This window comes from Sceloporus occidentalis, unplaced genomic scaffold, assembly GCF_023333645.1.
Source record: "Sceloporus occidentalis isolate IW3139 unplaced genomic scaffold, rSceOcc1.0.p SCAF_3, whole genome shotgun sequence".
Classification (NCBI taxonomy): domain Eukaryota; kingdom Metazoa; phylum Chordata; class Lepidosauria; order Squamata; family Phrynosomatidae; genus Sceloporus; species Sceloporus occidentalis.
Window position 1 is genome coordinate 202,615,277 of NW_028316983.1, and position 26,415 is coordinate 202,641,691.

The 26,415-nt window shown below is 40.8% G+C and overlaps 1 protein-coding gene across 1 annotated transcript in view; it reads left to right on the forward strand.

The window, feature by feature from the left end:
* Positions 1-20,140, forward strand: part of CHD7 (chromodomain helicase DNA binding protein 7) — a 209,962-nt gene extending 189,822 nt beyond the window's left edge. Inside the window, exons 30-39 of the mRNA XM_089517366.1 lie at positions 185-413; positions 567-775; positions 2,519-3,205; positions 7,066-7,226; positions 9,620-9,847; positions 10,280-10,723; positions 14,491-14,712; positions 15,109-15,249; positions 17,121-17,225; positions 18,237-20,140. Of these exons, the coding sequence (XP_089373492.1) occupies positions 185-413; positions 567-775; positions 2,519-3,205; positions 7,066-7,226; positions 9,620-9,847; positions 10,280-10,723; positions 14,491-14,712; positions 15,109-15,249; positions 17,121-17,225; positions 18,237-19,181 (3,371 nt within the window). The 3' untranslated portion in view covers positions 19,182-20,140. The remainder of the gene's footprint in view (positions 1-184; positions 414-566; positions 776-2,518; positions 3,206-7,065; positions 7,227-9,619; positions 9,848-10,279; positions 10,724-14,490; positions 14,713-15,108; positions 15,250-17,120; positions 17,226-18,236) is intronic.
* Positions 20,141-26,415: the final 6,275 nt, after the last annotated feature.

The following is a 26,415-nucleotide window of genomic DNA, read 5'->3' on the forward strand; positions in this document are numbered from 1 at the left end:
TCCCACTTCTGAGAATTTTTCTAACTTTGTGGAGGGTTTCTCTTCTGATCATTAAAATATTTGTATTGTGAGTGTTAAGGTCATTATTTGTTGTTGTTGATGTTGCTGTTGTTTTTAAAGAAAGCAAGTTAGCATTTATCTTTAGTTATGACTGCCTAATATATTATTTGGTCATATTATCTAGACAAGCACAGTGAAAGCAATTCTGATTTTGGGCAACTCTACTGGCCTAACACTTCAACACTGACTACTCGGTTGCGCCGCCTCATTACTGCCTATCAGCGTAGTTATAAAAGGCAGCAAATGAGGCAAGAAGCACTAATGAAGACTGACCGGCGACGACGACGACCTCGTGAAGAAGTAAGAGCACTAGAAGCTGAAAGAGAAGCTATAATAACAGAAAAACGTCAAAAGTGAGTTTCTTCAGACTTCTCATAGAAATGAGTGTCTTCTTTCAAGACAACTCACTTTGTTTGAAATAGGATCTGGTATCAAACTGGGATATGAAAACTTGCAAAAGCTTTGTGATGTGTTAATCTCTTTTTTTCTTTCTTGTTTTTTTCCAGATGGACAAGAAGAGAAGAAGCAGATTTTTATCGTGTTGTGTCTACTTTTGGGGTTATTTTTGACCCAATAAAGCAACAGTTTGATTGGAACCAATTCAGAGCTTTTGCCAGACTTGATAAGAAGTCTGATGAAAGTTTGGAGAAGTACTTCAGTTGCTTTGTAGCTATGTGTAGGCGAGTGTGTCGAATGCCAGCCAAGCCAGATGAGGGTAAGTTCACTCATAACCCTGGCTGTAATAAATGAAATTACTAAATAGAAGCAGTGACATTGAAAATACAACTGGGGATACAAATAGGTTTTTTTTATATAACACCTTACCTTTTGTTTATTTCTCCCTTCACATACTCTTTCCAGTTCACATAAGCATTCATCCGTTCATTCACAGTAATCACATGCAGTAAACTTGCTTAAAAAAAAAGCATTCCTGATCTACACGTGTTCAAGCAAATATGATTAAAGCTTTTTTCAGGCCTTGCTACAAGGGTAGAAACAGAAAGGATGAAGGAAGGCTTGCACAAGGATGTTGGGACAGAGCAGGAATGCTATATCCCTACATATCCTACTATAGGCTTAACATTATAGTATCATGTCTAATACATCCTTTCCCACCAACTACACAACTCGTCTGCAATTGGGCTTGTTGACAAAACGTCATTCTATAACAGGGGTAGGCAACCTTTTTGAGCCGGGGAGCGGGTTGCTGTCCCTCAGACAACTGGGGGGCCGAAGCCGGGGGGGAGCTTCCACCCTCTGGGGGTGGGGCCGCATGCTGGGGGCGGAGCCGCATGCCGGGGCGGAGCTTCCACCCTCCATGGGCCAGGAGGAGGCCTCCAGCGCTGACGGCCCCCGCTGGCTTTTTTGCCGGCCTCTGACGGGGCCCGAGGCCCCATCAGAGGCCAGCAAAAAAGTCCTAGAGGCCCGCTGCCACCGCCGGGGCCCTCCAACAGGGCTTCGGAGATCGCACCGGGCCTCCTAGAGGCCCGCTGTTGCCGCCGGGGCCCTCCAGCAGGGCTCCGGAGATCGCACCGGGCCTCCTAGAGGCCCGCCACCATTTTGTTTTTTAAAATGGCGGTGAAGTCTCGCGTGGCCTTTCCCATCGTGCCCCGCAACGGGAAAGGTCACGTGAGACTTCGGCCGCCATTTTAAAAAACAAAATGGCACCCGGAGCGGCACGGAAGCAGGGTGGCAATCGGTGGCAGGACCGTGCAGGGGCCGGTGAAAAGGCCTTGGCGGGCCGCCTCCAGTCCACGGGCCGGAGGTTGCCGACCCCTGTTCTATAACATTTTAACAACTGATGCAATGATTTGAGAGGTTTCATTTCAACTATGTTAGTTATATCCCACAATTACTCTGATTCGTTCATGGCACGATACATACTTCTTATCCTCTCAGCATCTCTGTGAGTTATTTCAGGCTGAAGGAGATTGATTGTCTCAACATCACATAGTGAATTTCATGGCTCACTGGGAACTAGAATCTAGGTTCAACACTCTGTAACCACACTACATTTGTTGGATTTCTTTGATTTAGGGGTTTAATTATGACACCTCCACAATTGTAAGTAAGGTATCCTAGGTCCAAAACACACTGCAGAAATAATCCAGTTTTTGAGACCACTTTAACTGCCCAGGTTCAGTGCTAGGGAATCTTGGGAATTGTAGTTTATTGTAGCACCAGAGCTCTCTGACAGAGAAAGCTAAATGTCTCACAAAACTACAGTTCGCAGAATCTCCTAGCATTGAGCCAGGGCAGGTAAAGCAGTCTCAAACTGGATTATTTCTGCAGTATATTTTGGACCCTATATCATTATCCAAAGCATATAATATATGTATGCAGCTTTAGGATAATTTGTTTAGTTGTATTAATTTGAAATTGATGTAATTAATTTAAAATAAAGTAATTTAAAAACATTCCTAATATTGATATATATATATATATATTTTTCCTACAGAACCCCCTGATCTTTCCACTATGATTGAGCCAATCACTGAAGAACGTGCTTCTCGCACTTTGTATCGCATAGAGCTCTTACGGAAAGTCCGAGAGCAAGTTCTCCATCACCCACAATTGGCAGAGAGACTGAAACTGTGTCAACCAAGCTTGGATCTGCCAGAGTGGTGGGAGTGTGGCAAACACGACAAAGATTTATTGATTGGAGCTGCTAAACATGGTGTCAGCAGGACAGATTATCATATTCTTAATGATCCCGAACTTTCCTTTCTTGATTCTCACAAAAACTTTGCTCAAAACAGAAGTGGAGGAAATCTGAATGCTATGTCTTTGTTAAATCCACTGGGTGTTTGCTGTGGTCACCCAGCCTCTATTATCCCCTCCACACTGGTACAAGATGAAAAATCTGCAGAACAAGCTGAGGTTAAACTGGAAGAACCTGAGAAAACATCAGCCAAAGAAAAGCCTGGCAGTAAAGAGGAGGAGGAAGCAACAGATGTTGCATTAAAAAGTGATAAGGAGGAATGTGATGCTGAAGCTGAGCTTGGTCCTGTTAAATGTGAAATAAAAGACATAGAACTGAGCACAGAAGTAGATCCAAAATCTATTTCTGAGAAAGGTTCAGAAGATGATGAAGAAGAAAAACTTGAGGATGATGACAAATCAGAAGAATCCTCCCAACCTGAAGGTAATTGTGAAGAACAAGAAAATTGACTGAGAATACCACTGATTATACTTAGTAATGCCAGAGGTATTTTTTTAAACCAACAAACCAAAATGAGATCAAACATGAAAAGATCAACATTAAATTTGATCTCGAATCTTAGTGGGTGCACAGTTTCAGTAATTCAGGTCTTTTGTGGTGGTGTTAAGACTTTCCCCCTTTGAATAACTCTCCATATTGAGTTCCTTTGTCTCCCTTTGAATAACTATTTCCATATGTTGGAAGCCACATAAAACGTGCCCACGTATAACGCAGGTGCACTGTACTGTCTTACATCTGAACTGGATGGCAAAGCCATAATGTTAATTTACCAGTGTAATAAAAATGAAGCACAAAAGCCTGAAAGAGATTATCTGTCCTTTGACACTCTACTAATAAAGCAGAGGAAAGTGGATTTGCGTCAAAACAGAAGGCGAGATCGATGCGTAATATCTATCTCTCCTTCCTTCCACTTTCCTAACCATAGAGGCCTGAGAGTCAGCCCAGTCGTACCACAAACCCTGTCTCTGCTCCTGTGCAACGCCAGGTCCATAAAGAATAAGACCCACATCATATACAATCTTTTGCAGGATAACAACTGCGACCTGGCGTGCATTACTGAGACCTGGCTTGGGCCTAAGGGTGAGGCAGTGTGGGCCCAGGCCCTCCCAGCCGGGTTCTCAGTTAAGGACCAGATCAGGTTAGGTGGACGGGGGTGCAGTGTTGCTTTGGTCCATAAAAACACCCTCTCCTTAACCAGGATCCCAGTCTGGAAAACGGATCACATTGAGTGTATTTACCTGACCCTGAGGGCCAGAGACAGTCTGGGGATTCTGTTGGTCTACAGGCCACCCCGTGCACTAACAGACTCCCTGGCCGAGCTGACACAGCTGGTCTCGGAACTGGTGTTGGAGTCCCCAAGGCTTCTTGTCCTGGGGGACCTCAACATCCCTTTCGAGGCCAGTGATGTTCCAACAGGTGCAGCTCGGGAGTTCATGACTACCATGACAGCCATGGGCCTGTCTCAACTAGTCTCAGGGCCTACGCATTGCACTGATAATACCCTTGATGTCATCTTTAGTACGGACATGGAGGCTCCGTGGGTAGAGATCTCAAATATCTCTCCCTTGTCAAGGCTTCTACCTTAAGCTCCCTCGGGGGTGGCGGACCCATTAGGATGGTCCACCCTCGAAGGCTGATAGAACCCAAAAGGTTCCAAGAAGCCCTAGAGGGATATACGACTGGTACTGACGGCAATTCTGTTGACGCCCTGACCAACATCTGGGATACTAACCTTTCCAGGGCTATACACAGTATCGCTCCCTAGCGTCCTTTCCTGCCTGCTTCCAATAAACAACCCTGGTATACGGAAGACCTCAGGGAAAGGAAGCGGGTTGCGCAACGACTAGAGCGTAACTGGCGAAGACATCAGCGCTTATCTGACAGGACAATCCTTCGCTCTCATTTGAAGGCTTATGGAGTGGCAATAAGTGCAGCAAAGAATTCGTTCTATGCTGCACGGATTGCGTCCGCAGAGTCGCGTCCAGCAGAGCTGTTCAGGGTTGTGAGGGAGTTAACCCAGCTCCCTTCCTCCCTGAGCCCTATCTTAGCACCATCTACAGCCTGCTGTGACAAATTTAACAACTTCTTTGCGGATAAAATCTCTCAGATTAGGGCTGATCTTGATGCCAGTATTTATGCAGATCCTATAAGAGAGGTGTCCGAAGCGTCCGTGGCCCCGGTTATACTGGATCACTTTGAGTTTGTCAGTACCGAGGAAGTGGACAAGATCCTTCGAAGCGTTAGGAAGACGACGTACTCTCTTGATCCCTGTCCCTCATGGTTCACAGCTCAGGGGGGAGATGTGGTGCTGACCTTGTTGCACCGCATTGTTAACACATCTTTAAGAGAGGGTCAGTTTCCATCTAAATTGAAAGCAGCAGTGGTTAAGCCCTTGCTTAAGAAGCCCTCCTTAGACCCCCTGATTTACAACAATTATCGACCCATCTCGCTGCTACCTTTTCTGGGGAAGGTGATCGAGAGAGCAGTCGCTTTACAGCTTCAATCGATCTTGGATGACACCGATTTTCTGGACCCATTTCAAACCGGCTTCCGGGCGGGCTATGGAGTTGAGACTGCCATGGTCGCCTTAGTTGATGACCTCCGTCTGAGCATGGACAGGGGAAGCGTGTCCCTGTTAGTGCTCTTGGACATCTCAGTGGCTTTCGATACCATCGACCATGGTATCCTTCTGGAACGCCTGGGGGAGTTGGGTATCGGGGGCACTGCTCTGCAGTGGTTCCGGTCCTACCTCTCGGGGAGATTCCAGATGGTGAAGCTGGGAGACTGTCGCTCCGACAAGAGGGCCCTTACATCTGGTGTCCCTCAGGGAGCGATTTTGTCCCCTATGCTTTTTAACATCTACATGAAACCGCTGGGAGAGATCATCCGGAGACACAGGGCGCGGTGTTATCAGTACGCTGATGACACCCAGATAGTTTTTTCTGTGTCTCCGACTGATGCAGTAACTAAGGGCGGCATCTCTCCTCTTGATGCCTGCTTGGCGTCGGTAATGGGCTGGATGAGGGAGAACAAACTCAGTGTGAATCCAGGGAAAACGGAAGTACTGGTGATAGGTTCCCCGGTTCCGGGTGGTGAGATCTGTCATCCTGTCCTTAATGGGGTCACGCTCCCCTTGAAGGACTCGGTGCGCAGCTTGGGAGTACTCCTTGATTCGTCGCTCCAGTTAACATCCCAGGTGGATGCGACGGTCAGGAGTGCTTGTTATCAGCTTCGGCTGATACGCCAGCTGCGCCCCTATCTGGACCGAGGGGACCTTGAAACTGTTGTACATGCTTTGGTAACCTCTCGGTTGGATTTCTGCAACGCGCTCTACATGGAGCAACCCTTGTACCAAACCCGGAAGCTACAATTGGTGCAGAATATGGCAGCCAGATTGGTCGCTGGTAGTTCCAGGACGGACCATATAACACCTATTTTAAAAGATCTTCACTGGCTGCCCATTCGCTTCCGAGCTCAATACAAGGTGTTGGTTTTGACCTATAAAGCCCTAAATGGCTTGGGTCCAGGGTACTTGGAGAACCGCCTCTCCCCATATAATCCGCCCCACACACTCAGAACATCTGGGTCAAATCTGCTGGAGGTCCCAAAATCTCATCTGGCGAGGACCTCACAGAGGGCTTTTACTAGCGTCGCCCCATCATCGTGGAATAAGCTTCCTGTAGAGCTCCGTTCCTCCGCATCATTAGTTTCTTTCAAGAAACAATTAAAAACATACCTATTTCAGTTGGCTTTTTCACTTTAGTTAATAGTGTTTCTTCTCTGCCCCCTGTTTTTCTGTTTTCTTTGACCCCAGACTATTGTAAATATTGTCTGTTTTTTTTCTTGCCCCTGGTGAATGTGATTTGTATAGATTCCCGTTCATATCCCTTGTAATGATGTTTTTTAAATTTTTATATTGTGATGTTTTTAATTGTATTTTATTATCCTTCATTTTTGTAAGCCGCCTTGATCATGCCTTTGGAAAGGCAGGGTAAAAACAAAAATTATTATTATTATTATTATCCTTGAAAATTACACTGCATTTACACAGCAAAATAGTATTCTGATTCCATGTGATTTACCTGTAAATACATAAACAATTACATTTTGTTGATTTGTTTTATTTTCATATTTGCAGTCCAGGATTCACATGAATGAATAGCCACCATCTACAATATACAATAAATTGCTGATAAGACAAAATCAAAACTGCCATGACATTGTAAAAGTAATCACAAGCAGCCTAGTTTAGTGACTAATTCTTGCTTATTTATATTTCTCAGCAGGCATGATTTCTCAGGGAAAGAATTTTGATGAAGAAAGCAATGCGTCCCTGAGCACTGCGAGGGATGAAACACGTGATGGATTTTATATGGAGGATGGTGATCCATCCATAGCCCAGCTGCTTCATGAAAGAACATTTGCTTTTTCTTTTTGGCCTAAGGTTGGTTCAGCAAAATGGTTTCTAACCTAATTACTGCAGAGTTATCACTTCTGAAGATTCAAGTGCTTACTAACCCTGTTTAATACATCATGTAGTTTTTCTCAGACCATGGGGCAGAGTTCTTTTCAGAGGATAGAAGAGCTTTTCCAAGGGGAATATGGAAGGTTGCCATCTTTGCCATTTGTGGTTTTCCTAAGCTGAGTGTCCTGCTAAGGGCAAAACAGCTTTTCACGCATGATAACAGTACAGGGAGGATAAAATACCTTTTTGTCTTCCAAGCCTTCCTTTGCTGCTGCCTCCACTGTTGTGTGTCTTCTTTTCCTCTATCCTAATAAGCTAGAGCTAATAGTGGGTCTCCAATGGTGTGACTGACAAGCCACTTAGTGGTAGCAGCTTTCCAAACTTTCCAAGTCAGACTTTGAAGGGTGCTACAAAAAGAAAAAACTTCCTTGGCAACCTCTGCTCATGTGTAGAATTCTGCATGTAGTTTCTTGGATCCTGGCTTTATTCCAGAAACCAAAAGCAGAGCTCTTCCACAGTTTTAGAGGCTGTATGCTACACATATACCACACATTGCTCCTGTCAGGTCAATGTAACACAGAAAATAATAAGGCACTTTTAATCTTTAAGATCATGTATTTCCATGATGTCTGTTAGATTAAAGTGCATAACACTTAGATGAAGATATAAGGGAGCAACTCCTTTGGGGCGAAGTAAGTGAATACTGTTAACCTGAGCAAGCCTGGTGTAGTGGTTTGAGCACTGTACTATGACTCTGGAAACCAGAATTCAAATCTCCGCTCAGTCATATAAATCCACTAGGTGACCTTGGGCAAGTCACACTCTCTCAAGACTCTAAGAAAGACAAAGGCACACTCCTTCTGATGAACAAATCTTGCCAAGAAAACCCCATGATAGGTTCACCTTAGGGTCACCATAAGTCAGAAACAACTGGAAGTACACAACAACAAAGAACTAACCTTTTTTTGTAGACAAATTATAATTGCATTATTTTCTTGTAGTCACAAATAACTTCTTTAGACAAAAAGTTTTTTTTTAATTTTTTTGTAAATGAATAAAACTGTGAAGATTGATATTGTGCTAGTTCTATATCCAACTCCATCCTGTTTTCAGAGGGTGCTAGGGAGAAATAAAGTAGTAATAGTCTTAAGCTTCCTAATAACCATTATGAGGCCATCTGGTTTAAGGGGAAAAAATAACCCTTGCTGTAATAGGCTTATTCCTGGGGAAAGCAAGCAGCCAGCTGCAGCTGCTGAAGTCTGCTAGTGGTTTTTACACTGCTCTGCAGTTCAGGGTCTTCAAGATTGAGCTACCATAGTTCAGTAATCAACAGCTAATTTTGAAAAGTTGAGAGTAATTTGGGTTACACACATGCGCACACACATACATGTTCATTTTTAAAAAGTTCTCACGTTTCTGCAGAATGGAACTACTGTAGCATCATGTAACATAGGTTAAATATGTTTTAGAACAATTTAAATGAATGCAACAACATGAAGCAGTTACCAAAATAACAAACCTGACAAATGTAGACAGTACCAGCATTTATAATATGTTAATAATGCCATTAACCATAGCTGAAAAAAATAAAATAGTCTTCATTTGACACAAACATAAAAGATTGGGTGCTAAACAAATATTTTGGGGAAAGTAATGCAGCATTATTAAGTAATGATATCAAAAAGCCATATATGTGGAACATATTCTGAAAAATGTCACGGACAGTATCTGATTAGGTTTCAAACAACTGTTCTCTGCAGAGTGGAATACATTTTGTATTTGCCTAGATTATAACTAGGCTAAACTGTAATTAGAATTTTTTTTAATGTACACGCTTCAGTGGAACCTGAAGTGATAATGGGCGTGGAATGAAAATTGACATTTATTAGATGTCCCTAGGTTGGTGCCCATTTCATAACACTGAACTTTATTAATAGTGACACTAATGAGGAACCACTTCCTGGGACAGAATTACAGATGCAGCCTGTTGGCTCTCACATACCCAAGGCAAAGATGTTGAGTTACATGAATTATACTACTACTGGTTTAACTGATGTTCACTTTTACTGTATGTAGCCAACAGTGAGAGATGAAAAAAATTTTGTCAGATGGTTTGTATATTTTTTGTTTTAAAAGGCTCATGTTGCTAGTAATTCTCTTCAAATTAAATGACACAATCTGTTCTCCTCTACATTATACATGTTTTCAGAGAAACCTGGACAATTTTTCTGATCTGAAATTTCAGTTTTAGTTTTTAATTTTTAGGTTAAAATTGTCAGACTGCGTAGCCTGCTAAGCTGTATAGTGCATGGCCTAAGCTCAAATGGCTACTTTCACATGACATTCATTATGTATTATTTTCCTTTCTGCAGGATCGAGTAATGATCAACCGATTAGACAACATCTGTGAAGCAGTGTTGAAAGGGAAGTGGCCAGTAAATAGACGGCAGATGTTTGATTTCCAGGGGCTTATACCTGGATATACACCAACAGCTGTAGACAGCCCTCTGCAGAAAAGGAGCTTTGCAGAACTCTCTATGGTTGGTCAAGCCAGCATCAGTGGCAATGAAGATGTCACAGTCTCTCCTCAGTTATCCAAGGCATGTTTCCTTCTTTCTAATAACACACGGATGTCTAACAACAAGAGTCAAAAACGGCAGAAAAAACAATGTCATAGCTCTAAACCCAGTATCCGTGGGGGAGATTCTGACTTTACTAGTTGAGGAACTAGTTGATATTCAGGAACATAGTGGACTCTTGTTTTATGTGGGGGAACCAATCCTCCCCCCATGTAAGGGAAATACCATGAGACCCCAGGTCCCGCAACATACAGGCCACACCATTAAGAGGGCTGGGGCTCACTATCTGCATGACCTTGAGTCTGTGTATGGCAAGCCTTCATATGGCACAGGTGCACTGTAATATGTAGACTTCTTCCTATGTCCAATTATAATATATTGCACATACACAATGTGTAAAAAAGCAAAGATTATTTCATAACTCATAATGATATATGCTAATTTTTTTATTAGGAAGATGCACTCAATTTATCAGTTCCACGCCAGAGGAGGAGGCGAAGGAGGAAGATTGAAATTGAGGCTGAAAGGGCAGCCAAGAGGAGAAATCTCATGGAAATGGTTGCCCAGTTGCGAGAGTCACAGGTTGTCTCAGAAAATGGACAAGAAAAAATTGTAGACTTATCAAAAGCCTCACGAGAGGCAACAAGTTCTACCTCAACCTTTTCAGCTGTTCCTTCAAAGTTTCTATTACCTAATGTTTCTACACCAGTGTCTGATGTCTTTAAAACTCAGATGGAGCTGCTGCAAGCAGGTCTTTCACGCACACCCACAAGGCATCTGCTAAATGGTTCTTTAATTGATGTAGAACCACCTATGAAAAGGAGGCGAGGAAGAAGGAAAAATGTAGAAGGGCTTGATCTGTTATTTATGAGCAACAAGCGAGCATCATTGATGGCAGTAAGAAAGAAGACTTTTTGCTTGACGTTAATTCTTTATTATACATTATGTGAGGCTCAGCACCAAAGGGGCCCTTTTTGAATTTATTTGTATAAAAGATTCTGTCTTCTCAGTTCTCTGTCTTCATATTGAGATGCCTGTCAACCTACTTTAGTAGACAAAATGGTCAGATAAATAGTTTAAAATAGCTGAATTAAATAATTTATTATTCACACCTACCTCTTCAAAGCAAACATATCTATAGAAGATGAGTTCTATTTTGTTCAACATGTGAGTTCATATTGAGCTGGTGTAATACAGTAATAGGAGACTGTGCTGGGCATCGGAAAAATTCTTTTTCAATCTTCTCTTTGCCCTGTATTTGCTAAGCATCCATTGTCAAATCATTACCCCTGGGAATAATGTAGATACGGTGATAGTGACGTATCTTACAGTTTTTATGTAAAACCTATATCAAGGCAATGTACTTTAAGTGTTTTGAATATTGTGAAGCCATGTAAAAATTGTGATTGAGATTGTTATTGGTAAAGGGCTTTTACCTACAGGGTCCTTTCTCACAGCATTTCATATTTTCTACTTCACAATTTGAAATATTACTCCAAAAGAAAAAATAATGTAATTTCTTCATTCAGCAAACTTAATTATCTTCAATATAGAAAATGGTTATGGGTAAAATACTGACACCTCCCGTTATACACACTTTTTTTTTACTTCAAAAGGCCCCTTGTTTCAGGAAGGACCTCAATCCTAAAGCAGAAGTTACTAGAAGCAATACTTCTATGAGGGACTTTTTGGAGTTAAAAACCTTCTGAAGAGGCTTATCCCAAGATGCATGAGGGTGCTTGAGGATCTCACAAAAGGGCTTGGTGCAGCATTTTGACACCCCCTGTTCAAGCACTTTGTGTTCGGTATTTTGATGTTGAGTAGTGGTGCATAGGAGAGATAAATTTGTAGAAACCAGTCTTTAAAATGATGGCTTGTTTTTGGAATTACACATATGTGGAGTGGATTTACTGATTTTGCTGGGTCTGCTTAGAATAGTCTGTGTCCAAACTTGTGTTTGAAAAACAGCATGTTCTTCTGATTACCGTATTTTCCAGCGTACAAGACTACTTTTTAGCCCAGGAAAATCTTCCCCAAAGTCGGGGACCGTCTTGTATGCCGGAAAGCCCCTGGGTCCTAAAGAGAGCCCTCATCAGGGAAGCCTTCTCTCAAAGGCAAAGGAGCGTCCTCCTCCGTTCCTTCCCTCCTTTGCTTTTTCCCCTTCCTTCCTTCCTCCCCTCCCCTTCTTTTCCCCTCCTTCCTTCTCTCCCTCCCTCCTTCCTTCCTTCCCTTTTTCTTCCTTTTCTTCTCGCTCCAGCCTGAGAGCGAGGCTGGCTACAGAGCAACCAATCCTTTGGAGTCACACACTCACAGTTTTCAGCCAATCAGAGAGAGGGCTGGAGAGTGGTCGCCACCCCACCCTCAGAAAAGGGTCTCTCTCTCTCTCTTAGCCCCTGAGTCCCTCTGAGAGCCAGGCTAGAGCAACCAATCCTGTTTGGATGGAGTCACACTAACAGCCAATCAGAGAGAGGACAGTGGTTGCCCCCCCCCCGCCCTCACAAACTACAATTCCCAGGATTCCCTGGTTTTTCAAGGGAATTGCCTCCACACTTCCAGATCCCAGCCCCAGAGAATGAGTCTACAGCATAATCAGTGTTGCCAATTTAAGTCCACTTCTGCAGGTGCATTTGGATTTAATAATGATAACAATAATGGTGATGATGATGATAGAGAGATAGATCTTGTAGCACCTTTGAGACTCACTGAAAGAAAAGTTGGCAGCTTTCCTAGACTTAAGCGTACTTCCTCAGATGCATGGGAATTGTAGTTCATTGTGACACCAGAGCTCTTTCTCACAAACCTACAATTCCCAGGGTTCCCTAGCACTGAGCCAGGGCAGCTAAAGCGGTCTCAAACTGGATTATTTCTGCAGTATGGATTGGACCTTGAGCATTTTTAATAACCAAGGTCCAAAACACACTGCAGAAATAATCCAGTTTGTGACCACTTTAACTCTCCTGGCTCAGTGCTAGGGAATCCTGGGAATTGTACTTTGTTGTGGCATCAGAGCTCTTTCTGACAGAGAAGGCTCAATGTCTCACAAAACTACACTTCCCAGGGTTCCCTAGCACTGAGCCAGGGCAGCTAAAGCAGTCTCAAACTGGATTATTTCTGCAGTGTGTCTTGGATCCAACTCAGGCTGCATCTTCGTTCCAGAGACAATCCAGTTTCTTACCGTTTTAATGGCCATGGCCCAGTGCTATGAAATCCTGGGAATTGTAGTTTGTTGTCACACCAAAGTTTGCTGAGAGAGAAGGTCAAATGTCTCAGAAAACTAGAATTCCCAGGATTCCATAGCACTGAGCCAGGGCAGTTAAAGGGGTGTCAAACTGGATTATTTCTGCAGTGCAGTTGCAGCCGAACACATTTCTATTTGGCACAAAGCTTCCTGGGCTTTGATTCCAATAGGAGCCACTTGAACTGCCACGGCTCCATCCATACAGAATCCCTGGGATTTGTAGTTTGGAGCAGCGCCCCCCCCCCCCCGGCATTCTTTGGACAGAGAAGGCAAAAGACCTTATAAAACTACAAATCCTAGGATTCCAATAGGATGGAGCAGCAGCTCTTAAAGTGGTGTCAAACTGCATTAATTCTAAAGTGTAGATGCACCAAGAGGAAGGGCGGGAGGAGTTGCTGAGGCGGGTGAAATAATGTTGTGTATGCTGTTATTTCAAACGTGGAACACACTCCTTCCTCAGAGTGTAGTGGAGTCTCCCTCCTCTTCCCCTCCTTTTCTTCTTTCTCCTTCTCCTTTTTTCTCTTCCCCCCTCTTTCTCCTCTGTCGCTGCTGCTGCTGTTGTTGTTGTTGTTGTGTGCGCCTTCAGCTCCTTTCTAACTTATAATGGAAGAGAGGGGTGGTCTTATACGCTGAGTATATCCCAAACACTCTATTTTAAGTTGTAAATTTGGGGGTCGTCTTATACGCCCAGTCGTCTTATCTGCCGGAATATACGGTATATAAATATCTTGATTTTCAGAAATCACAGAATTATCTCCAAATCATATATCAATAAGCAACTGTGAAAATGCATAATTCTTACATACTAGACTTTCATTCTTAGGGCCCATGCAACATTCCTTTTTCCATACATGACACAGGGGAAAGCCATGAATATTTGGATAGATCTAGGGTGGAGAACCTATGGCTATCTAAATGTTGAAGTACATCTCCCATCATGCTTCACCATTGTCCAGGCTGTCTGAAGTTGGTGAGGATTAGGTGCCAACAGTCGAGAGTTTCCCAGCTCTGACTTGGCCTATAGTAAGATTGCTGTGCATATGCACCTGAATTTGCAGGATTAATTTACAGTTGTGTATTACAGCTAACAGTAGTCCAAAACACTGCAGAAATAATCCAGTTTGAGATCTCTTTAACTGCTCTGGCTCAGTGCTAGGGAATCCTGGGAATTGTAATTTATTATAGCACCAGAGTTCTTTGGCAGAGAAGGCTAAGTGTCTCACAAAACTACGGTTTCCAGAATTCCCTAGCATTGAGCCAGGGCAGTTAAAGAGGTCTCAAACTGGATTATTTCTGCAATGTATTTTGAACCAATGTTTAATTGCTAGATGAGAAACCTGTTGGACATGTATGCTTTTAGAAGGCATCCCTGTTGTAGTAGTGTAGCATTCTGTTGAATGTTGAGACTGATGTCCATGTTTTGCAGGACGATGCAGAAGTGACCAAAGCATTTGATGAAGAACTGGAGGCTCCCCCACTGAGAAACATTCCATCTCCTGGACAACTGGATCCTGACACTCGCATCCCTGTCATAAATGTGGAAGATGGTACCAGGCTTGTTGGAGATGATGCTCCCAAAAACAAAGATTTAGTTGAATGGCTTAAATTGCATCCCACATATACAGTTGATATGCCAAGTTATGTACCAGTAAGTGGATGTTCATTTAGCTTGAAGTTTTGTCTTATCTTTTCAACTTCCAAAAGCATTAGTTCTACTACTTTTTCAAGCTGTTAGTAAAACATCAATGTCTCTGTATTACATATTTACATGGCTCCATCTTGGATTTTGTTTTAAAACTTTGTTTTAATCATTGTTCGTTTATTATGCTTTTCTTTTATAATGATACAGAATGAAGAAATTTCAAGTAATTTGTAATATTCAGATATAATTTATGTTGTATTAAGCCTTATTCCAGCTGTAAAGTGCATTCTCAGATATAATGGATTTCTTTATTGTAAAGATTGAATGTCTAGTGAACGGATCAGTTATTTTTACAGATTATAAAACCCCAAAGTAATCCATTATTCCTTTTTCTTTTCCTAGAAGAGTGCAGATGTACTGTTTTCCCCATTTCAGAAGCCGAAGCAGAAACGACACAGATGTCGAAATCCTAATAAACTGGATATAAACACCTTAACTGGAGAAGAGAGGGTTCCTGTTGTAAATAAGCGAAATGGCAAGAAGGTATTGCTTTGACTACTTACCTCTCTCACTAGATGCTGTTTTAGACTACCCCTTAAATTTCACGAGTCCACTTTTATGAAAAATGTAATTAAGTTGACTTGGATCCTGCCAGGTATGCAGTTTTCTTTCACTTGTATATCATTTAATTCAAAGTTTTTATATAGAATTAATTAACCTAAATGGTGAGGTCTTCCATCACGGGCAAGCCTCTGTCTGGACAGTCTGGAAAGCAGTTTGTGAGGGATGCTTTAGTCCTGGAGTGCCTTCTTTAGATTCAGAGTAGAACTAGATGTCCCCTTTTAACCCCATGCACATGGGCATTTTGAGTTGCAAATTTTTAAAGATGTTGGCAAAATTTTCCCCATTCTTAATTAATTCCATGTGATTGAATTGAATTGTTGATGTTTGTTGATGTTAACCACCCTTGAGTCGATCTCGACTCATGGCAACCCTGGGAATGAGACATCTCCTGAAACCCCTATCCTCTACTGCTCTTCCCAGTTTCTGCAGATACATACCCATGACCTCCTTAATTGAGTCTATCTATCTAACATGTGGTCTTCCTCTCCTCCTAATTCCTTCCACTTTTCCCAACATTTATTGTATTTTCTAATGAGCCGTGTCTTCTCATGATGTGACCAAAGTAAGACAGCCTCTGTTTAATCATTTTACCTCTAGGGAAATTTCAGGCTTGATCTGCTCTAGGACCCATCTATTTGTTCTTTTTGCTATCCATGGTATACTCAGCACTCTGTTCCAGCACTATATCTCAAATGAATTTATTTTCATTTTGTACATTTTATTAATTGTCCAGCTCTCACCCCCATACATGGTAATGGGGAATCCAGTTGCTTGTACAGTTCTGACTTTCGTGCTTAGTTGTATGTGTTTGCTCTTTAGGACCTTTTCAAGTTCTTTCATAGCTGCCCTGCCCATTCTTAGTCTTCTTCTGATTTCTTGAATGTAGTCCCCATTCTGATCTATGTTTGATCCCAGATATAGAAACTCTATTACTATTTCTATTACCTCATTGTCTAGTTTGAATTTATGAAGCTCCTCTGTGGTCATTATTTTTGTTTTCTTTATGTTCAACAGTAAGCCTGCATTTGCACTTTCTTCCTTGACCTTTCTCAGTAGTTGCTGTAGGTCTTCAATGTTTTCTACTAATAGCATGGTGTCATCTGCGTATCTTAGATGGTTGATGTTACTTCCTCCTATTTTCACTCCTCTTTCTGTGTCCAAGCCTGATCTTTGTATAATATGTTCTGCATACAAGTTGAAAAGAGAGAGTGACAGGATGCATCCTTGTCTTACCCCTTTGCTAACTGGGAACCATGCTGTGTGTCCGTGTTGTGTTGTAACAATTCCCTCTTGTCCTGAGTACAAATTTCTCATCAGGATTTTTAGATATGTTGGCACTCGCATGTTTTTAAGGACTTTCCATAGCCTTTCATTAACCCTGCAGTCAAAGGCTTCACTGTAATCTGTAAAGCACATGCTGATTTTCTTTTGGAATTCCCTGGTGTGCTCCATTAGCCATCATATGTTTGCAGTGTGGTCCCTAGTGTGTCTTCCTCTTCTGAACCCCACGTGGACCTCTGGGATTTCTCTCTCCATGTATGGTTGGAGTCTATGTTGCAGAATTTTGAGCATGATTTTGCTTGTGTGAGATATTAGTGCTATAATCCTATAGTTGCTGCAGTCTTTTGTGTCTAAAAAAATTCAGTAGGTTGTTCTGATTGTCAGCACTGTTGGAACCTTTTTGTAAAATAATTTGATAACTTTGATAAACTCCATATGAAACAAGCATAACATATGAAGTGTGGAGCAAGTTTTCTTTTCCTTAATGAAGTATTAATATATTTTATTAGATGGGTGGAGCTATGGCTCCACCAATGAAGGATCTACCAAGATGGCTGGAGGAAAATCCTGAATTTGCTGTTGCCCCAGATTGGACTGACATTGTCAAACAATCTGTAAGTGAAACCTGTTTCTGAATAGAATTTGATTAATTGATTATTGCAGTGAAATTTTTTAACATTTGTAGTCTGAATGCTTTCAAAACATGTTTCTCCCCACCCCATGGGACAGTTTTTAGTAACCCAGAAAAACATGGTGTTAGAACTTTTCTATGTGATCATTAGTATCCTGAATTAAATGCAGGATTAATTATTCAAAGTTGATTATGGACTAAATTTACACTAATAATAGACCCTTGCATTATTAGCAAGTCTCTCACAATCAAATGCACTTTATTTAAATTATGTATATATTTCCCTTTTCCTCATAATTTTCAGGCATATGTATTGAGAAGTCTCTCTTTTTTAAAAAGCCTCAAATATAGCAGTTGTCAGAAGACTAATGCTTCATTTGCCCAGATAGATACAAAGTTTTATCAGTTAATACATACCATTGAGTTGTCTTCAGAAAGTCTGAGTACCACCTGATTTCTTTGTGAGTTCTGACTCAAGACAATCTAGAGTTTTCTCAGAAATATTTGTTCAGAGAAAGTTTGCCATTGGCTCTCTTAAGCAGAGAAAGTGAGACGTTCCCAAGGTTGTAGTTTCTTTTTCATGACTGAGTGGAGATTCAAACTCTGTTCTTCCAAAGTCCTAGTCCAACACTCACACCTTGAGTTTACAGTGGGTTATTTTGCTTGATGATATTTTGTATTATGAATAGTGATAATTAAAAATACAGAATCTCTTTGCTAAATAGCCATTTTAAATTATAGCTATGTGAGAAGAGAAGCTTCATCTGAGATTTTTCTGAGGAATACCTAGAAATATGCTACTGCCTGGTCCTTTTTTTAAAAAAAGGAGCTGTACTGTCTAAGGAAGATCTAATTCACATATTATTGTTTTTCCTGTCCTTGATATTGTACATTTTTGTGTAATTTGGGCAGCATTGTACTAAATGCTTAATTTGCAGGTATTCCCATAAGCAGAATCATCACAGCATGGAATTTGCTCTCTTCCCTTATTCAGGGTTTCGTTCCAGAATCCATGTTTGACCGTCTTCTCACAGGACCTGTTGTGCGGGAAGAAGGAGCAAGCAGAAGAGGGAGGAGGCCAAAAAGCGAAATTGCCAAAGCAGCTGCAGCTGCTGCTGCTGTAGCATCAACTTCGGGAATTAACCCACTGCTAATGAACAGTCTGTTCGCTGGAGTAGATCTCACAAGCCTTCAGAATTTACAGAACCTACAGTCTCTCCAGCTTGCAGGTCTCATGGGCTTTCCTCCAGGACTAACGACAGCTGCCACTGCTGCTGGAAGTGATTCTAAAAATCCAGCTGCCATGCTGCCTCTAATGTTGCCAGGTATGGCAGGGTTACCCAACATGTTTGGACTAAGTGGATTGTTGAATAACCCAATAACAGCTGCTTCTGGAAATACCACTATGGCTTCCAGTCAAGGAGAAACTGAAGATGGCACTTCAAAAGTTGAAGAAAAGAAAACCGAGAATGAAGAGGAGAACAAAGACTCTGAGAAAAGCACAGACACGGTTTCTGCTACTGACTCAGCCAATGGATCTGTCAGTGCAACTGCTGCTGCAGCCACTGCCACCACCACAGCTAACACTGGATTGCCTGCCAACCCTCTGACCTTCAATCCTTTCCTTCTGTCTACCATGGCTCCTGGCCTGTTCTATCCATCTATGTTTCTACCTCCAGGACTGGGAGGATTGACACTACCTGGTTTCCCAGCATTAGCAGGACTTCAGAATGCAGTGGGCTCCAGTGAAGTGAAGGTTACTGATAAAACTGAAGGACCTGCTTTTAAAGATGAAGAAAATCTAGAGGGCAGTGATGCAGAGGAGAGCCTTGACAAAACTGCAGATTCCTCCGTTTTAGAAGATGAAATAGCACAGGGTGAAGAATTAGACTCACTTGATGGGGGGGATGAAATAGAAAACAATGAAAATGATGAGTAAGCAGTACTCGTTACTGTTAAAGTATTTTAAACTTTTGACAAGTGGTAGTCCTACTGTTTACACTCACAGTTAATGTCCATACTTAGTTTTTATAAGCTGTTCTGTAACATAGTGTAGCAAACAAAAGTTCAAGTCATGTTATACAGATGTGTCAAAAGGTATCTTGGTCATTAAGTATTGTGCAGTGCATTATTTATTATCCCTAGGAAAGATGAAATTGAGAGGTGATCATGTCTTTTTAAGGAAATTGACATAATGCTCTGCTTTTTTCCCTTTTGGTACCATTGGTATTATAAAAGCAGCAATTTGTAATAGAGTGGCACTAAATAGAAGGAAGTGCTGCTTAAAGGAAGTATGAAGTTATATATTTAATTTTTTATGTTTATTTTTTGCTGTGAAGGTCAAGATGAAATCTACCATACATATCATTCTTGCGCATCATTTTCACTGTATGGGAGTTCTCTCATGCACATATACATACACACATTCTCTGACAATCTTCATGATAGTGTGAATGTCTCTCTGTCTTGAGACACAGCAATAATAAGGCAGCTGTTGAATGTGAAGAGTACCTTTTGGAAAATACCCACTGAAAAGGTTCTTGCAGGATAAAACTACAGTTAAATCGTCTCGTGATCTTGTAATGCACTGGTAAAACAAAAAAAAAATTAAATCAGGTACCTTTTTTAAATTAAAGGACTTTGTTACTTTAGCCACAAAGCTAAACAGATTACCTCAACTCTAAACTAGCCTTGAAGTTTACAGACATGACTTTGTAAATGTATTTGTTTTTCTTGTTGTGATGTCTTTTTATTTTTTTTCTTGAAGACTGCTATCATGTAAGATAAGATGTAAATTGCTGCCAACTGTAGTAATGATGCTTTTAATAAAAGTGACTCATGATACGCAGAAATGTAATTTATAGAATGTAGTGATTAGAAAACTCACAATCAAGTTTGCTATTTTTCTGTATTCTCAATAGAAGCAAATATATCAATGTGTGTCCCTCATTGGTACATTTAAAAAAAAAAAACCCTACAACTTATTTTACCAGCATTTTTGTCCCTAAATATATTGAACTGATGGTGTGTGAGAAATAGACAAGATGAAACATTCTGAGTTATATTCATATTATTCTATTCAAGCTAAAGCTTACGAAAGACTCAAAAAACCCTGCATTACTCTCAAAAGGGTTTATGAGACTAGGAATACTTTCAAATGTGTTCAGCGTGTGATAATGTGGTACATTAAAGAACAAAAGGGTAAAAGAAAAATGAAGCTTTGATAGGCACAATATCTAGGTCATTTATCCTTGGTTAATGGGTAGAAAACACAATGCTGCAGTTTGAGCAGGGGACATAAAGGCTCTGTGGTATCCTGTAGACCAGAGCTTGTGATGCCAGAAACCACTGTCAAATCTACAGGAAACTGACCCACTTTATAGAAGACCTAAGCTGCTTCTGGGGACCTACTGATTTGTACTATTTTATGACCTTTGATAGTATTATATTATTTGAGTTCACTGTGTTGTGCCACTAGGATGAGCACTCAGCAATCCTGACATAAAGTTGAAGGGTTAGACACTTCACCGTGAAGGATGCAAAACTACATCTGCTGGGCGCACAGTTCTTTCTTAGTTGAATACTTGAAGCACAATGCTGTCACTGTACTCCAGAATCCCCTAACAGTTGATAAGGAGAAATCAATATATATATTTTTAGACTAACTGTGCATTTTATTCAGTTAGTGTGTAGTGCCCAATAATGCAAGTTTGAGGTAACCCTCATTGTATAGAGCTAGTTAAGAGGCAGATGCACATGAGAGAGTGCAGGATGTGAGAAAATAGTCTCTGTGCTCACTGAAAACAGTTAGTGATAAATTAAGTAAATATTGTGTGAAAGAAAGATGCACACTGTTTGAATTAGTAAAGATCAAAATGTCTTGTTACCTCCACTTTAATAGATCTTAGAGATCTAATAGAGGTCAAGAAAGGTTTTTTTTCTCTGTACATATTATTGCACAGTTGACTGACTGCATTATTCTTTCTTGTCAAGCCTCACATATGGGGCCTATCATAAAAATCTAGAAACCAACTTGGAAGGGCCTTCAGTTTGATCAGGAGTGGCGTATTGTGTGTGTTCATTCATATTATCAGCTTGTTAAAATTTTCACTTTTAAATGACTCATTTTTAACAAACTATGGAATTTATTGTAAAAGTACCACTGTGAACTATTCTTTGTCTCTACGTTTAGTAAAGCGTTACTTATTATACTGGCAGCAAAGAACTTAATGAAGGTTAATGATATCCCAAGGGAAGGAGTTTTAATTGTCAAGAGCAAAGGCAATTAAAAACAAACACACATGCATACATACAAAGCACCAGCTTATAGCATTATTTATTTTTGGCTACTGTGTGTCCATTTTGCAATGGTAAGCCCTCAAAAATGTCTTATTTTCTTCGTCCCTGACCAAGATGTCAGATATAAAATAGCTCTTCTTTTCCTGTGTTAATAAGTAACATAGTGCATGATGTATGTGAAAGTTCTGTGTGAGCTCTACCAAAATATGTGAAACATCCACTCCTAAAAAAAAAGTTACGTATTGAAACTTGATTTCATAAGGGAAATCTGATGATACATTTTGCTTTTGAATTTTGTAACAACATTGAGCATAATCCTTCTGTGGCAGAGAATGCATGTGCCCATTTATGCAAATCTTTTTCTTCCTTATAAACATATGGAAGCCAAGAACCAGAGATTTCTGGTAATGAGAAGCTACTGCCTGCCTCTCTTCAATATTGCTCACTGTTCCCTCTCTGCATGCTGGATCTTAGTAGCTTGCACATTGTGGGGCTGTATGTAATAAAAGGCATGCATACATACATGCATCTTCCTTTTGCCCAAAGGGTCCTAGAAGCTGCCATTGGCATATATTATGGGGTATGCAATGAGACCCCTTCATCACAGCAAAGGATTGTGCTCTAAATATGGTATACATCTGAAACATCATGCACAGCAAAGAAACTAAAATGGCTTGTGAATTTTTAAAAGAAGGTATGTGGGAATGGAAGTGGTGATTACCATATACAGTGGGCCCTCTCCTTACGTGGGGGATCTGTTCCAGATCTCTCTGTGTAAGGGAAAATCTGCCTAAGCTCGAGCCCCATAGGAAATAATGGGGCACGTGCATGTGACGGAGCGGTATGCGGGAATGGAAGTGGTGATTGCACAAGCAGCTTCGGTGTAAGCTGGAAGCTGCATAAAATGCATCCGCACATGGTGTGGGCACACTGTATATAAGAGTTCTAACCTGTGGGTCTTTTTCTCCTGCCATCTTATTGTAATTAAAACTGAGCACATGCACTTGAAGAAAGAAAACAGGATCTAAAAGAGAAGCATAGGCTAGGGTTTTCATTGTTTGATGCCTACTTTTGCTAGTTTAAACCAACCCAAGCAATGTACAAATTGGGACTGGCAATCTGTGTTCAGTTCCTGATCTGATAAGTGGGCTTTTGTTTCTCATTTCTGGAGAAACATGTTATATAGAGAAATTGATGGTTTTGGATTATGTCTTGATAAACAGAAAAAGAAAGTGTGATCTACCTTGATTCTATGTGTAAAATACTTTTTTAACTTGCAGTAACCACAAAATATGCAATTCTGAACAATTTACAAGTGAGAGGAATACATATTACTTGCCATGTTTTCCCTCTTCCCCAGAAGGCCATGCCCTTATTATGCATCCTCATTCCAATTTAGGCAAGTAAAAAAGAAATCCAGATTCTGTTATCAATGCCCTGTTTACAAGTAAAAATTTAGACACTAACAGTGGTACAAATGTGTATAATCATTATTGTTGAATTTGATTATTTATTTAATTATTCATTTCATTTGTATGCCACCATTCTCCCAGGAAGGGACCCAAGACAGCTTACAAGATAAAAACATTTCAAAAACATCACAGTAAAATTAAAAGAAAAACAATTAAAATTATTTCTTTAAAACAATTTAACACTTTTTGTGCTCACATTCTATTTCAGTAGTATCAGCGTACCACCTGAATGCCACACATTTCCCCCAGAGATTAGTATAAGAATCTGAGCTGAAAAATTATCTAAATAAATTGAGAAAGTTGTGGTTCTAATGATCATGTCAAAATTCTTTGTTGTCTCTTAAAAATTAATTTGGTGCATCATACTGTACAGGTATGCAAAGTGATCTTGCAGCACTTTTGAGACTGAAAGAAGTACCTTGAGCTTTTGTAGACTGGGTCTATGAAAGCTCATACTACAGTTTTCACAGTTAAGTTTCAAAGGTGCTGCAAGATACCTTTGTATGGTGATTTCCAGACGAATACAGCAATGTCTTTGAATTGTACTGTACAAGGTTTTTCAGTAAGTGTTTTTGTCATTGAACCAATTAGAATTTTTGTGGTGTTGCAAATTCCAACTTTAAGTTCTCACTCAAATTTTGCTGCAAGTTAACTATACCAAAGCGGAAGTGATGTATGAAAATCATGATGAGGTATTGTGACATTTTCTCTCCTTTAAAATTGGCCCCAAAAAATGGCATGAAGCTACAATATTGAATGGAGAAAAGAATGAAATGTTCCACCTTTTCTCCCTGTGCCATTTTCCTAATTGATACCATGCATACTAGAATTTTTATAGCTCTGTTCAGCAAGAAGGAAGCATGTGAATGTCAGGTTGTGTGCCTTCAAGTTGTTTCTGACTAACAGCAACTCTAAGGCAAACCTATCATAGGGTTTTCTTGGCAAGATTTGTTCAGAGGAGGTTTGTTACTGCCTACCCTTGAGGTTGAGAACATGCCCAAGGTCATCCAGTGGGTTTCATGGCCAAGCTGGAATCGAACCCTGGTCTCCAGAGTCATAGTCCAACAATCAAACTGCTGGCTCTCACAGGTGTCAGTACTCTTCCTCAGATGTGGCTAATAAAAACTTAAGTGGTGAGTGACTGTAATGGGGGTAAGTGGCAGGGTGGCCAAAAGTTAGTTCCTATTCTTCATAAAACCACTTATTGGAGGGGGAGATCCATGGCTGCTTTTAAGTGACCATGAAAGTTAAATTTAAAGGCATCGTTTTCTCTGATGGTCTGGTATATTCTGATAGTTAAAAAAAACTGCAAATACTGCGTACCCACAAAATACATGAAAATGATTATTTCTTTCTGTACCACAATGATTGGGATCCTGCCTTTGGAAAACAATTCCTTTGGTACTTTGCACTTCCTTATCTAGTTTGGTAGGTGGTGATCTTCTAGAACTTGCAAAGAAACGCTTGCAGGATAGCTTTACCTTTTTGTGACATTGCCCTGCAAATCATGTTCTTTGACCAGAGAAGGAAGCACATTGCAGTCCCAGCACAACCCTGTCACTTTCTTTCATAACCTGCAACCCACTCTTATGTTGAAGAAAGTTCCACCCCACGCTCTGAGAGATTGCATCCTAATAAAAGACTTACAGTTACACTCTGCCATCTCTGCTTTTCCTTGATGAATTGGTGCTCCAGACCAATGAGGTGATTCCCTATATCCAGTTTTGTTTTGATGCTGTTGTTTTCTGGAGGGTTTACCTTCCCTCCTGTCACTGTTTCCTGCCTTTTTTTTTATTGACCTAGAGGAAAGAACTGGCTGACATGAGATATCACTAGTAGCTTCAACTGTTAACATACAGAATGGTTCACTCGAAAAATTGAAAAATCCCTCCTCCAGAGTGAATCCTCCTCTGATCTTGAGTGCAAACAGCACGCTCAGCTTTATTGACTCAGTGATGCATTTGTGTTAGTGGCTGCTTGAGCTGCACACCTATTTACAGTATGACCTTCAATGAAATGGCATTACTCTTACAGGCTGTCTGGAGAGCCTTGACAGATTGCATCAGCCTAATTCATTTCCAGTTACATTCAGCCCCACGTTAGAGTTTGAAAAGCATGCCAGGTAACTACAGAGTTTTCAGTTGTAGAATCCCACAACTGGAGCTGCACAAGTGATGCCCTTTGTTGCTCTCTTTCATCCCCACATTCCTTTCATTCTTGGGGTAGAGTGCTCTTAAATATGCAGGTAAAGTCAGCATCACTGGGAAATTTAAAGTGATAATTGTAAATGAATACACAAAATGTATTCTGAAGTCTTTCACTGCAGCTGACTGAACTTCTACATAAAAGTACTGGATCAAACTCATCTTGCTTTGCAGAATATATATTATCCTCCCTACATTATCTTTTTACGATGCATCTTGGATTCTCAGCAATAGCAATCTATGAAGACCAGCTAATTTTTTTTTTAAGAGGCGGCTATGTCCAGAGATCCTCATCAGTTCCACTTGAAGAGTGCCCTTCAGAGATGGACTCTGGTATACTCTTTTCCTGTTTGTGCTTTTTTTCTTTCCACTAGTCACAAATTTTGTCCTGCAAATGTGTGGATTGCAAAATTTATTTTCCTCAAGCAATTGTCAATCAAACCCTATTCTTTTTATTTATTTATTTTTAGCTGCCCTCGTTGCTTCATCTTTGTGCCAATGTTGTTACAGCTTTTCATGTCATTTTGACAACCCTGGGCACCATTTTAACTCCCTGTGTGACTTGTGGGATCAGACTGAAGTACAGCTGCATCTCTTGTAAGGATTGATATGGACCAGTGTGTGGCTAGAACAAAATTTTGCAAATTGTGTTGGTGTGAGCTTCCCCAAGTTTAGGGGCTTGTGGTTGGTTAGTGTGAAGCATAAGCCAACTGTGCTGCTTCTGTTGAGATGATCTATCAAAGAAAAAGTGTTTTTGACGTGTAGACAGGGACTCCAGGAAAGACAAAAGGGCAATGAAAAAGAAAAGGAGTGATCTAATAATTCTAGCCTTTTTTGCTATGCAATACCTAGGTCCAGTTTTATGATTTCAGTATGCCCAGATGGATGTCTCACCATCCTCACCAGTAAGGCAGTAACAAGCGCTGCATCCACACTGCAGAAATAAACTGGCTTGACACTTGTTTTAGCAGCCATGTCTCAAGACTCCACTCTAGTGCCAGAACAAACTATCATTCCCAGAATTCCATAGCCTTGAGCCATGGCCATTAAAGTGGAGTCAAGCCAGGTTTTTTTCTGCAGTGTGGATGCAAACAAAGTTACACACACATTAATTGCCTGCTACTTAGATGTCCCAGCATTGTTTTTTTTAGGTAAATTAAAATTTTTGAATCATTGCCAGCTGCCTTGAATCCTATCT